We start from the raw sequence: 14,803 nt of genomic DNA, 5'->3' as shown, positions 1-14,803 counted from the left end.
CAGCGCGACGGACCTTTTGAGAGAGGTTTGCAGGTCCCTCTGTGGGTGGAGGGACCCGCGTGGCCGCTGGAGATCCCGTCCCTGAAGCCCGCTCGGATCTATTCCTCTCGGTGCCGTGACTGCGGCAGGGCTGCACTCAGCTCCCAGTCCCGGCGCCCAGTCCGCAGCGCGAAGGACCTTTTGCAAGAGGTTTGCAGGTCTCTCTGGAACAGAAATCTCCCTCCCTCCAATGTTCTGTGGCCTCTGGGTGCAGAATTCGCTGTGAGTTACTTCTTTGTAGTTGTTTTATGGGTTGTGGGTTCGGAGCTATGTGTGTGTGCGCGTCTTTCTACTCTGCCATCTTGGCTCCGCCCCCCCAGGAGATACAATGTTAAGTAAAATACAGCCTCTAAACTCAAAGACCTTATAAAATACCAGGGAGAAGAATGCAAGGTCATAAATCAATAATAATAACTAGCATTTATACGATGCTTTAAGATTCGCAAAGTCCTTTACATGTGCAGATGACCTATGGAACATACAGGTGACATATGTAGATACCATGTGTGATTTGTATAGACAGCAATGTAACATACCTTGCTAACACATGGGACCTTTGATAGCAGGCAGACTATGGTAGACAGAGGTATAAACAGACTTATAGCAGCTCTGAGGAAAGGGCTGTATCTATCATTCCTTGCTAAGAGGAATGCAAAGGCTCAAAAGAGCCCCTCTCCCATGTTCCCAACCTTCCCAAAGCACACTTCACTTCTGGATAACTCTCATTTTTGGGGAAGTTTTTCTTGACATTACACCAAAATTGGCTTCTTTGCAACTTCTGTCCATTCACTGTTCCTTGGGGTCAAGCAGAACAGATTTACTCCTCACAGATCAGTCTTTCCAATTCACAAAGAATGCTAGCCACCTTGTCTCTACTTTCCTCTTCAGCATTCTCCCACACACCGCACCTTCCCCAACACACCCCCTTCTCTTCTCCATGATAAATAATGTCACCAATCAATCTTTACATGACGTGAACTCAAGGTCCCACAACAGCCTTGGTGCCCTATTTGAGAACTTTAAAGATATCTATCCCGACCTTCCCACTGTATGTATGAGGGGAGCCTTGAAGTAAGAATAGGATTTTCAGAGATAGATTATTGGAAGGGAATTTCTGAAACAGGAAATGGACAAAGTCAAGGAAGAAAAAAAAAAACTCAGCACAATCAGGATGCCATGGGTAGTGTAGTTCACCTAAAACAGATGGTGTGTGTAAGAGAATGAGACATAAGGTTAGAAAGACAACTTTGAGGGATATATCAAAGGGACTCTTGAATACCACCATGAGGAGTACAAAATTTAAATTTATAAGCAATCAGGAGCCACTGAATGCTTTTGAACAGATGTGCCTTATGGAGATTAATTTCACAATAATATATACAAGGGGCTGAAACAAAGAACACAGGATTTAGAGCTGGAAGGGATGTTACCGGTTATCTAATCCAACCCTTTAGTTTTACAGATGAGGAGAAATAACTTGTGTAAAATCAAAAAGAGAGTAAGTACTAAGTCCTCCTAAGTCACCCAGTCTTGAAATCTAGGTGTCAACCTTAATTCGTTACTCTCTCTCGGGGCAGCTAGGTGGTACAGTGGATAGAGCACCAGTGCAGGAGTCAGGAGGACTTGAGTTCAAATCTCACCTCAGACACTTGACACTCACTAGCTGTGTGACCTTGGGCAAGTCACTTAACCCCAATTGCCTCATCCTGGGTCATCTCCAGTCATCCTGATGAATATCTGGTCACTGGAGGAGAAGTGAGGCTGGTGACTTGCACAGCCCTTCCCTCACTCAAAACAAAGTCAAGGGCAAGTCATGTCATTACTTCTCTGATGGCATGGTCTTCTTCGGCAATGAAGGATGAACACACGCTCTCTCTCACTCCCGCACATCCTATCCGTTGCTGAGGCCAGTGTCTTTTACCTTTATAGTATCTCTCATGCTCCTTTACTTCTTCTCTGACACTGTCACCATTTCGATACAGGCCCTCATCTCATGCCTGGACTATAGCAATAACCTGCCTGGTCTTCCTATTAGAAGTCCATTCTCCACTCAACTGTCAAAGCAATCCTGCTAAAGCAGCACACTTTTGTTTAACCATGTCTCCCTATCCCCTGGAAGCAAGGAAATAAGAAGGGAGGAAAGGAGAAAGGGAGGAAGGAAGTAGGGAGGAAAAGAAGGAAGAGATGAAGGAAGGAAGAAGGGAAGGAGGGAGGAAAGAAGGCTGGATTTATTAACCACCTACTATATGTCACGTTGTTTGACCCTCACAACAGCCCAGGAAAGCTGATGTTATTATTGTACTCATTTTTCAATTGAAGAAACTGAGACAGAGTTTAAGTGCCTTGCCTAGGGTTCATATGCTAGCAGAGTCTAAGGACACATGGGAATTCTGGTCTTCATGCTTCCAAGCCCAGCACTTTACCCACTGCCGTATCTAGCTGACTCAATAAATTGTAGCGTTTCCTTATCACTTCTAGGATCAAATAAAATCCTGTGGCATTCAAAGCCTTTCCTAACCTGCCCCATTCCCTACCTCCCTGGGCTTCTCACACTTTACACAGCTCCCTACTTCCCAAGTATTCTGCTATTCAGTGACAGAGGCCTCCTGACTATTCTTCAAACACTCTTTATCTCCCAAGGCCAGGGATTTTCACTGGCTGCCCCCATATCTGGAATGCATGGCCTTTTAATCTCAACCTTTCCTGGCTTTCCTGGCTTCCTTCAAGTCACAGGTAGAATCCCACTTCTCCTGATCCCCCTTAATTCTAGTGCCTTCCTTCTGTTGATTATTTCACATTTGTCCTACAAATAGCTTATTTATACATAGTTAGCGTATTGTCTCTCCCATGAGAGCTCCTTCAGAGCAAGGGATTGTCTTTTACATTTGTATCCCCATTGATTAGCACATGCCTGGAATACAGCAGGCACTTAATATATGTTTACTTCTGATAGCAAATGAATGTGCATTCTTAAAGTGTCAGAGGCAGGCCTTGAATTCAGGTCTTTCTTATTTAAGTCCATAACCATATTATTTCCCTAATCCTAGGAAAGCCCTTCCTTGATTCTTTTATCTTTTTAAACTACCTTCTTTACTCCCACATTCTGCCCCAAATTTCTTAAAAGCTTGATCTCTTTATTAAGATTGGCTCTACATTATGCAATCATAATTCCAAACCCATCATTCTATCGAAATTGCTCTGTCACTAATGACCTCCTAGTCGTTCAATCCAATGGTCTTTTGTTTTTGTCCAGATCTCTCAATAACTTTTCAAACTACTAACTGTTCTTCAACTCTTGGATATCTTCCTGTTGACTAAAATAAAAAACCCACTTATCTTTCCCCCAAAATTTGGCACCTCTGAACTTCATCATTACTGCCCATGACACCATCACTTCCTCTAAATCTCATATCAGGGTTATATTCAGATCTGAGCACTGAGGAAGATGGAACATACTCCATTAGCAAGTTCTACCTATCCCACCTCCTTAACACCCAGTACACCCAGTACATCAATCTTTTCTTGTCTATCCTCACAGAAATCACCGTAGTTTGACCTCTCCTTACCACTCACTTTATTATTTCAATAGGCTCCTGAGTCAACAAGTATTTATCAAGTGCTTAATAAATGCCAGGTTCTGGGCTAAGCACTAGAAAAGGCAAAAACAGAGTCCCTGCCTTAAGAAGCTCACATTCTACCAGCAGAGACAACATGAAAATAGCTAAGATAATCTTAAAGGGAAGGCTCTCAGTCCTAGAGTCCTAGGTCCTTGGTCCTAGAGGAAGGCCCTACCTCCTAAAGTCTAGGAGTTTTGGGGTAAGGCCTCTTGCAGAAGGCAAGATTAAGGCTGAACCTTGAAGAAAGCCAGATGGTAGAGGTGAGGAGGAAGAGTATTCCAGGCATGGGGTAAAAAGGGACAGAACTCAGGAGATGGAGTGTACTAAAAAGAAATTCCTAAAAAGTATTCCCACCTCTATTTTCATCCCTCTCCAATATGTCCTAAATAACAGTGACAAAATTATTTTGATTAGACACAGACAAGCTCATGCCACTCAACTCATTCAGAAATCATCAATGCCTCCCTACTGAGTAAAGTTTAGTCCCTCAAACCTAGAACTGAGATCTTCCAAAATCTGACACCAGCCTACCACATATTACTACCCTCCATGCCACAGACAGTTTGGACCACCCTGACCCTCAAACTATGTTCTTCTATCCATATGCCTTTGTTCATGCTCCCCAAACCTGAAGGGCCCCTTCTTTCTTCACTCACTCACTACTAAATTCCTAGTCTCCTTTAAACCCAAACTCAAATGCCACCAAATCCATGAAACCTTCCCCAACACTCAAAATTGGCAATGATCTCTCTCAGCACTCACAAAACAATGTTTTGCAGCTCATGCAGTATTAGTAGATTTATCTTTGCTTATTTGTCTATTTTTCAATTTCATGATAACAGGGAGTATGTCTACCTTAACTTCCTATCTCCCCAAGTACATAGTGCTCTGCACTCAGTAGTTGCTTATAAGTGTTGGATGAACGAATGAATGGCTCACAACATTTTGGAAATGGAATACAGTCGACTGCACCCTACTGACAAGTACCTACTACTGTGTGCCAGAAGCTGTAGTAGGTAGTATGGATACAAAATAGAAACCTGTACATATCAGGAAAGGCCTCACAGAGTGGGCTGTGCTTGAGCTGAGTTAGGAAGGAAGCTAAGAATTTTAAGAGGTAACTGGTGAAGAGAAAGGAGAGCATTCCAGGCATGGAGCACCGAGACAGAAGCTAGAGTGTCATGTGTGAAAAACAGCAAGACCAGTGTGACTGGAATATAAACAAAACAAACAGCAGAAGATTGTGTCTCCCCACTTACAGAATGTGGCTCCTTGAGGGCACAGACTGCTTCACTTTGCTTTTTTGCATCCTCTGCACTTAGCAGAGAACTAGAACATGAGGCATTTAATAAATGTTTGTTGATAGACTATAGATTGAAAAATCATGGATCCAGATTAGAAAAGAGTTTGTGTAGATAACTGGAAGCACATGGAGTTCTTTGGACAAAGGAGTAAGGTCTTACAGGTGATTTAGGAAAATGGTTTTGGCAGTTTCTTGAAGGAAGCTCTTGGAAGGTCAGAGAGTTGAGGCAGTTAGAGCAATGAAGATGCTGCTGCAATAATCCAGATGAACTGTGATAGGGGCTGTTCAGGGTAATCCCTGTGTGAGTAGTGGGAAGGAAATGGATGCAAGAGATGTTGTGGAGCTAGCATCAACTAGATTTGACAATCAAATTAGATATGTGAGGTGAAGGAGAGTGAGGAATCAAAGTTGGCTCCTAGATTGTGAACTTGGGTAAATGGAAAGATGACAAATGCAAAGGACGAGGAGAGAAAGGGAAAAAAAATGAAGATTCAAGGTTTCAATCAAAGACCATTGAGAAAATGGCAGTTCCATTACCAGAAATAGGACAAGTCAGGAAGAGGATTGGCAGCGAGGGGAAAAAAATGACAAATTTGCTTTTAGACATCTAGAATGTTGATACAGGAAGGGTTTTTGCTGTTCATTCCTTCAGTCATGACCCCAGAGACCAAAGCACACCAAGTCCTTCTATCTTCCACTACCTTCTAAAGTCTGTAGAATACTTAGGGCCAGATGACTATCTGGTTGTTGGAAGTGCTGGGCTAGATTTTAGATGAGGTGTGAACACAGGTTTTTGGAATCACTGCACAGAAATGACAGCTGAAGCAGTGGGAGCAAATTAGATTAAAGTGAGAATGACTGTATAGTGTCATAATAGGACTAAAGCCAAAAAGGCTTACTTGTTGAGTTAACTTGCTTGATTTATTTTCATGCATTCATTTTTGCAGAATCACACAGTAAAAAAGTTCCTTATGTACTACCTAGTGCAAGTCATGCCTGAATTAGAATCCCCTCTATAACATACTGAGAAGTGGTCTTTCAGTCTTTGTTGGAAAATTCTTAGTGAGCAGGAACCCACTATTTTCAGAGTCTGCCTTTTCTACTTTTGGACTGCTCTCTTAGGACATTTTTCCTTACATCAAGCTTAATTTGCCTCTAAGCAGCTTCCATCCACACATTGATGCCTTCTAGAGTCAACCAGAACAAGTCAATTCCCTCTTCCATGGGGCTGGCTGCTCTTCAAATACTTGAAGAAAGGGAAGTGATCCTGTCCCATATGTATCTTCTCTACTCATTGCAGTATTTGACATTGTTGACCAAGCTCTACAGTAGGGATTCTTAAAACTTTTCTGTGTAATGGACCCCTTTGGCATTTTGATCAAGCTTATAGACCCCTTCTTAAAACAATGGTTTTAAATCCATAAAATAAAATATATGGGATTATAAAGGAAACCAATTATATGGAAATAAAGATTTCTTTTCCCATGCAAATTTGTGGACCCTTGAAATCTCTCCTGCCCCCACTTCTCTGTCCTCTTCAGTCCAACCTCCATGTAGCTGCCAAACTGATGCTTTTAAACGGCAGGTCTGACCACCACTTCACTCCACTACTCAAGAAGTTTCAGGGCTTCTGAGACTAAATATAAAAACCCAAGGTTAGACTGGAACCAGACTGAGAAGGGCTTTGAATGCCAGTCTTTCTAGGATGATTACTCCTTCCTCCTCATGCAAACTACACTCTAGTTAAACTACACTATTTGCTGTTTCTTGAACACAACATTTCATCTTCCACCTCCAAGTCTTTGGCAAACCCCTCCCAACCCTCCCTGCAAATGCTTGAAGGGTTCTCTCTCCTCCTCAAGGCTCAGCTCAAATGCCATTTTCTTCAAGAAAGGTATTAGTTTCCCTGTCCCTGCTCCCCAAAATCAGTGAATATCTATTTTGAATACATTCTATATATACTTATCTGTGAACAATCTCTCCACAATGCTCCCCCATCTCTGTCAATAAAACACAAGCTCCTTTAAGGCAAGGATTGTCTACTGTCTAGTTTATAGTCTGCACTTTAAATTCTTATTGAATGAATCAAAAACATACCCATGCCTTCAATCAATACTCAGAGACCATTACTACTCAATTTCAGCAATCCACACAGGAAAATTCAAATGGATGAAAAATACATAATGCACAAATCTTGATTTCCAATTGATAGGACATCTCACTGAGTTGGTCTATCACAGGGGTGGGGAACCTGTACCCTCAAGCCCCTCTAGGTCCTCAAGTGTGGCCTGTTGAATCCAAACTTCACAGAACAAATCCTCTTATTAAGTAGATTTATTCTGTGAAGTTTGGATTTGGCCAAATGGCCTCACTTGCAGACCTAGAGGCAGGTTCCCCACCCCTGGTCTATCAGTACATACCTGGACAGGTACTATAGATGAATAACAAGCTGGTCCCAGAACTAAATATAAGGGAAAGAGTTGACAGGAATTCATCAGGTAACTGTGAAGTTGATGGAGTCTTAAAAGAGTTGCCCATCATCTAATTTCATTACCGGCCCACTCTATCTACCTCCTCTCCCTCCCCACTACACCGCCCCAACAATGTCCTAACTTCTTCATGTATGTCTCACTGCTCACTAGAACAACAGGTGTGTCCCTGACACTCGTAGTTCTCACAGAAACAGCAGGCGTGGGAACCCAGCCATTGTCTCTGCCCAGCCAAGAGCCCCAGACCCCTTCCCGCAGAAACAAGTGTGTTCTTGTAGTCAATCACAAACACATTATCCATCTAGCCCAAGACAGGACCACAATACCTAACTATCTATCTTGCCAGACAAGACCACAATAGCTAGCCAATTGGAGGGCAGCGTGGCCTGAATGTTTAACCACCAAACCACAGATAGGATCCCTCCTTCATTACGTAATCCCTTAACAAACTCCTCCTACCTTTTTAACTTTAATCATATTCCTACATTCTACATAAATTTCTGTTATGTAATTGCATCTTACCCCATTCAAATCCATCTTGTTCTCTCTGAGGTTGCTGGTTCCTCTTGGAACTTAATCTGCTTCATGAGAGGCATCAATCTCAATAAATGCCTATACTTGGATTAGAGGTGGTCTGACTCTGAATTCTTTGAGACGGTTCCACCACAACATATCCTGAAACCTCAACAGTTTTTGGTGTCCCTGGGTTTAAACCGCAACAAAGTGATGACTATAAACTGATGCTACCAAAAAGGCCAATCTTTTTTACGCTCATATTCATACAATAGTGCAAACTCCTGGACCTAGCTGTATGATCTGTGACATATAAAAAACAAACTCAGCATTTAACGTCAAAACACTTTCATTTTAATGACTTCAAAGTTAGTAGCTGATGAGCCCTCTATGTAGCATTATATCTCTGACCGTCCTCAGAGTCAGAGGACCTGAATTCAAATCTTACTTTTGTAAGATAACACCCCTGGTCTATCAGTACATACCTGGACAGGTATGTTATTCTTGTTATTCTTCTCATTTAACTTCCCTGGGACTCAGTTCCTCATCTGCAAAATGAGGTTGAACTAGACAGCTTCTCAGGTCCCTTCTAAAAATCTATGATGCTACGATACTCTCTCCTCTCTTGGGTTTTCATCACACTATTCTTACTTCATTCTTGTATTCGGTGTTGGTGACTTGTCTAGTTAAGTCATCTCAGTCTTCTTTGCCCAATTATCTATATCCAGTCCCCCAGATATAGGTATGCCCAAAGGCTCTGCCCTGGGTCCCCTCTTCTCTCTCTTCACCTTCTCTCAGTAATTTCATTGGCTTAAGTGTGTTGAGTTATTATCTCCATTCTACAAAATAAAACCTCAGTTTCCCCTGATCATTAGTCCTACACCAGTCAGTCAAGTCAGTCAACCAGCATTTTTTAAGACTTACTATGTGCCGGGCACTGTGTTTAGCAATGGAGATACAAAGAAAGTCAAAAGTCCACATCTGCCCTCAAGGAGCTCACAGGCTAAAGGGAAAGACAAGTAAATAACTATGTATAAACAAGCTATATACATGATAAACTACAAATAATCAACAGAGGGAAGGCACTAGCATCAAAGAGGATTGGGAAAGGCTTCTTGAAGAAGGTGAGACTTTAGCTGAAATTTAAAGGAAGTCAAGGAAGCCAGAAATAGAGATGAAGAGGGAGAGAATTTCAGGAATGGAGAATAGCTAGTGAAAACACTTGGTACTGGGAGATACTGGTCTTATGCAGGAAACAACAAGGAGGCCTGGGTCCCTAGATGGCAGGGTACATGGAGGGGAATAAAGTATGACAAAAATATAAACGCACAAAGGGGCCAGCTTATAAAGGATTGTAAAAGAAAGAGAATTTTATATTTGATCCTGGAGATGATAGTGAGCCACTGAAGTTTATTGAGCAGAGAGGTGATAAGGTCAAACCAATATTTTTGAGCAGGTCAATTTGCCAATTGAGTAGAGGAAAGACTGGAGTGGAGAAAGAATGAGACATGGAGACCAGCCTGGGTTATTGCAATAGTCCAGGCATGAGAACCTGCACCAAGATTTCAGTTTCAGAGGAGAGAAAGGAACATATGCAAGAGATGTTACAAAGGTAAAATGAACAAGCCTTGGCAAAAGATGGATAGGAAAGATAGAAGGAGTTGAAGATGATACCTCGGTTGCAATTCTAGGTAACTGGGAAGATGATGGCACCCTTAACAGTTAAGAAGTTAGGAAAAGGTGAGGGTTTGGGGGAAGGATAAGTTCAGTTTTGGACATGGGACTTGAGTTAAAATGTTGATGGGACATCCAGTTCTAGAATGTCTAATAAGCAATTAGAGATTCAAGACTGGAGGTCAAGAATTTTTTTTTTTTTGCCCCAACCCGATCACTCTTTCTTTTTAACTTTCTATTTAAAGGCACTATCAAACTTCCAATCATTCAGGTTTGAAAGACAATGAAGTCTCTTTGAACCACCATGATTGCCTCTATTCCCAGATCCAGCCCAAGTTTTGTCATTTCTACCATCATCCCCACTCTCACATCCATATCTTTGGATATACTTACACAGCCACTCATCTACCTTAGTTCAGGCCCTCATTATCTCTTGCCTGAAGATATAAGTATGTCCTTAATTTGACCCATTGCCTTATATCTCTTCACTTTCCAATCCATCCTCAACATAGCTACCAAAATGATTTTCCCCATGCTCAGAGTTCCAATAGCTCCTTAGTGCCTCTAGGCTCAAATTAAAAACTCTTTTTGGCACTCTACTTCATGCACTAGCTATAGTGGAATACTTACTGTTGCCTATCCAATATGTTCCATCTCCCATCTCCATGCCTTTGCACAAGCTCTCCTCTATAACTACTGCCTCTTAGAATTTTTGGTTCCCTACAAGACTCAATTCAAATACCATTTTCTTATATGTAACCTTTCCTGATTCCCCCCTCCACAAACTACATCCCCATCCCTACCAAAAAGATTTTAAATTTATCAGGCATTTATTTGTGTGCACGATTTTCTACATACAAACATGCCCCTTTTGTTGTCTTTGTATCCCCAGTGCCCAACTCAGAGCCTGTCTCTTAGTAGTTGCTTAATGAATGCTTGTTGAATTAAGTTGAACCATCACTTTTCCATCTTTCATATTTCACCTACAACAATCAAGGAACAGGAGTTAAATTACAAGTGTTTCTACTTTTCCTCCTGGTACATCCCAAAGCATCCCACCTTCAAAATCCTTTTTCACTGAAGAGAGGAAATACTGAAACATAACCAAACCTAACTTTCCCTCCCCTTCCCCTAAAAAGAAAGCCACCAGCACAGGAAGCACATATGTGGCTTACTATCTCCATCAGACTCCAGGAATCAGAAAGAGAAAAGGGCCAGATCACTGCCTTCAGTGCTGGATGACTCGGTTCTTTTTGTCTATCCCTTGGTCATCTCCACCCCTATCAACTTAATGACAAGCATTTATGAAGTATCTATTATGTACCTACCTATTAAGTACCTACCTAAGCAGTAGGAAAGTAAAAGTCCCTTATATATACAAAATGTATACAGGGTAGTTTGGAGAGAAAGTACACTATTAATTAGGTCTCAGAAAGGCTACATGTAGGTAGCTTGAGCTGAGTCTTAAAGGAAAACAAGGATTCAGAGTTGTTGAGGCCAGAATGCATTCCAGGAGTAGGGGACAGCTATGGCACAAAGAAGAGATATGGGACGTAGTAGACCCAGGCTGCAGAACAAGCAACTTGGAGAGGATGGTAGAATCATGGACAGTAGCAACGTGTAAGGAGACTAGAAAAGCAGGAGAGCCAGGCTAAGAGAAATGCCAGAGAGGCGGCTTTATTGGATCCTAGAGGTGACTGAGATCTGCTGCCTTAAGTACGGACTGCAACATCGTCTTCCCCTGACCCTGCCTCAGGTCTCTCCACTCTCCAACCCATCCTTAACACCGATGTTCCCGATGCTGAGCATGTCGCTCCCCAGTTCGGAGTTCCAAGGGCTGCCCACTCTCTCTAGGCTCTAATAAAAACTCCAGGCCATCGAATTCACTTGAGGAGGGGGTGACACGACTAGACTCGAGCTTCAGGAAACCAGTTCGGCAGCTGAAGGATGGGCAGTCAGGGAGCCCAAGGCCTGGCCCACAGTAAGTGTGTGTGGACAGCGGCTGGGACTCGAGGTGAGGACGACCAAGTCGAAGGTGGTGGCTGCGTGAATGGGGGCGGGGGGAAGGGGGGCGCAAGATTCGTCGGGGCGGGTGGCCCCCGGGGCAGGTGGGCGGCGAGCCCCTCCGCTCACCTGCGCTGGTCACGTCCACCTGCTTCCACAGCTGCCGCTCCACGTGGGTGGGGTAGCCCCTCAGCACCGCCAGCTCCGGGGGCCACATGGCAGCGCCGGAGCCGGGCACCGGCAAGGGGTTCTGCGGGGACTGTTCGGGGAACCAAAGGAAACGGGCCCAGGGGCGCCCGGACGCTAACTCAGCCCGCTGCCCCTCCTGGCCGCCCGGGCAGCTACCGTCCCATGTGCTAAAAACTGGCCCAGGGAGCATCCATGACAGTCGCCCTCGGCACTCTGGGAAAAATAAAAAGACTAGAGGAGGAGCATTCCCACTTCCGCCTAGCCAGCCGTGGCCTCATTCCGGCTACAGAGCATGCCCAGAATATGGCCCTGGCCCGTAGGGGGTGGAGCTACGTCTTCTCCCCGGCGGAAAGCAGCTGGAGCTTCGGGAGGGGCGGGGACAGAACCGGAAGTTGGAGCGGGCTTGGGGGCTCGTGGCGGGGATGCTGGGAGGTGGGGGATCGTGCGCGCCTAGGCTCCCTGTATCTTGTGATTACTAAATTGCAGCCGCGTGTGGAGGGCTCCAGCAAAAACTCGTCTTGCTCCATGGCGTCGGACTCTTCACGGCGCCTTTTGGGGGGTGTTCTTAGCGAAGAGATTCTGGAGCCGTTTGCCTTGTCCTTCTCCAGCTCATTTTGCAGTTGAGGAAACTGAGGCAAGCAGGGTTAAGTGATCTGTCCAGGGTCATCTAGCTAAGAAGTGTCTGTGGCTGGATTGGAACTCGGTTTTCCCGACTCCAGGCCTGGCCCTTTATCCAGTGGAAATGGTGGCTCTGCCCCTGGAGCCTGATGGGCTGTGAGCAATAATATTTAATTATTAATCGATCTATTAAGTAATGTAATTATTCACATTTAAATATTTATTTAATAACTATTATTAATTTAAGATTTGCAGACCGCTTTACCTCTCCTCTCAAAGCTGAATCCTAGAGAACACCGGCAGTTTAGCACAATAGAGGTCTTTCATGAGGACGAGTGAATGGCAGATCAGAGAGCCCCCCAGGCAGAGCTGGGCCCCCCGGGGAGGAGGCTGGGAACGGGCTTTGTGCGGCGCCCCGCTACGCTGTGGACGGGGGGAGCCAGGCGCAGGGAAGGCCGGCTGCTGGGGGAGATGTCCGCCCCAAGCCACTCGCTGGCCCGGGAACTCAGGAGATCAGCTTCCTCGTGTTTTAGCTGTGCCTTTCAGGTGGTTATTCCCATTTTGCAGAGGAGGACGTGGAGGCGGAGAGGGTCACACAGCTAGAAAGCGGCTGAGGGGGAAATTCAACCTCAAGCCTTCCTGACAGTCCAGTCTTGGGCTCCAAACGCTGCACCAAGGTGCTTCCCTGGCATAGGTAGGAGCCCTTTGAAGAACAGAGCACAATATAGGGGGCCTTTTTGAAGACTTTAAACCAGCAGTTATGTTAAAATTACCATGAAATGGGGAAACAGACCAATGGAACCCAGTAGGGTTAGAAATAGAACCAAACATAGGCAGAATGCTGTTTGAGTACTCTATGGGGGGAAATAGGGAAAGATTCATCCATGTTCTTGGAGAAACTTCTTGGGAATGTGGTGAAAAATAAATATAATCCTCACCTCAGTACCTTGTGCCAAAAAAAAAATTACATCTAAATAATAAATTTAAGAAAGAGGCAGATAGTGAGCGAAGTGGATAGAGTGCTGGACCTGAAGACAGGAAATCCAGAGTTCAAATCCAGCCTCAGCCATTTACTAGATGTGTGACCCCAGGCAAGTCCCTTAACTTCTGCCTGCCTCAGTTTCCTCACCTGTAAAATGAGCTGGAGAAGGAGATGGCAAACCACTCCAGTATCTTTGCCAAGAAAACCCCACATGGGGTCAAGAAGAGTCGGACTCAACTGAAAAATGATAGGCTTCACCATTTTAATAAAAAAACTATATAAAAAAAAGAAAAATGTTATCTCAACTAGGAAGGAAAGGTAAATATTGAATAAATAGAAGAAATTGTAACAGATTAGATTTGTTAGGCACGTAAAGAATGCAAAATAACTTAAAAATAATATTAGGAAAAGTATTTGCAGCAAATTTTTTTAACTCAATATTAAAAAATAGGAAAGGAATTAGTAAAACTATTCAAGGGAAACTACCCACTACTCTAATGTATAAGTGGTCAAAGGATGTGAACAATTTACAAAAAAAATGTGTAGATGGCAAATAATTACTCAAGAAAGCATTCCCTCTAACAAAAAAATGCAAATGAAAACAACTCTGAGGTACCCTCATGGACCAAACTGATAAAAATAGCAAAACAATGCAGGTTTGTGGAGAAGCAAGTACACTTCTATATTTCTTGTGGAACTAGAAGTTGATGGATCCTTTTTGGAAGACATTTTAGAATTACATTCTGAGTCAAAAAAATTATCCTCTTTATTTCAATAATCACATTTCTGGGAATGTACAAGATGATCAAAAATAAGAAAATAGCTACCTATTCAAGCATTATTTATAGGACCATTTAATGATAAGTGGGGGGAAGGGGAAATTTGGAAATATCTAAAATAGTAAATAGGTGGGACGTGTGCAAATAAACATACGTAGAATATTATAATGCCGTTATTATCCTCTACAGTCATTGGAATCATCTATATAAAGATAATGATTGAGCCAATCGGAGGTGATGAAGTCACTGACAAAGAGAAGAATCCAGCACAGACTTGGATTTTTATACAGACAGCACCTTAACTGTGAATGAACCATGCATGGTGCTGAGCCTGTACTCTGGCCAATTCCAAAGAGATATGTTTTCACAATTAATAAAGTTATGGTGCACCAAGAAGCTTATGGTTGTTCTCCATGTGCAAACGTCTGTCCACCCTTACTCCCCTTGTTGCTGTGTTCGTCCTTCATTGCTGAAGAAGACCATGCCATCAGAGAAATGATGACATGACTTGTACTTGACTTTGTTTTGAGTGAGGGAGGGCTGTGCAGGTCACCAGCCTCACTTCTCCTCCAGAGCCATCTGGATCCAATGACCAC

At 43.5% G+C, this 14,803-nt stretch overlaps 1 protein-coding gene and 1 long non-coding RNA gene across 4 annotated transcripts in view; one reads left to right on the top strand and one right to left on the bottom strand.

The window, feature by feature from the left end:
• Positions 1–12,133, bottom strand: part of TTC27 (tetratricopeptide repeat domain 27) — a 235,452-nt gene extending 223,319 nt beyond the window's left edge. For 2 of the 3 annotated variants that reach the window (XM_072634136.1, XM_072634137.1), the window contains exon 1: positions 11,769–12,133. In XM_072634136.1, coding sequence (XP_072490237.1) covers positions 11,769–12,018 — 250 coding nt within the window. In that variant the 5' untranslated portion in view covers positions 12,019–12,133. The remainder of the gene's footprint in view (positions 1–11,768) is intronic. The other variant, XM_072634138.1, reaches the window with a different exon arrangement.
• A 101-nt stretch (positions 12,134–12,234) lies between these two features.
• LOC140520275 (uncharacterized) lies at positions 12,235–14,603 on the top strand. The gene is made up of 2 exons (XR_011972447.1): positions 12,235–13,746; positions 14,397–14,603. It is a non-coding gene; the product is annotated as an uncharacterized lncRNA (long non-coding RNA).
• Positions 14,604–14,803: the final 200 nt, after the last annotated feature.

This window comes from Notamacropus eugenii, chromosome 1, assembly GCF_028372415.1.
Source record: "Notamacropus eugenii isolate mMacEug1 chromosome 1, mMacEug1.pri_v2, whole genome shotgun sequence".
Lineage (NCBI taxonomy): Eukaryota > Metazoa > Chordata > Mammalia > Diprotodontia > Macropodidae > Notamacropus > Notamacropus eugenii.
This window is presented reverse-complemented; position numbering and strand designations above follow the sequence as displayed.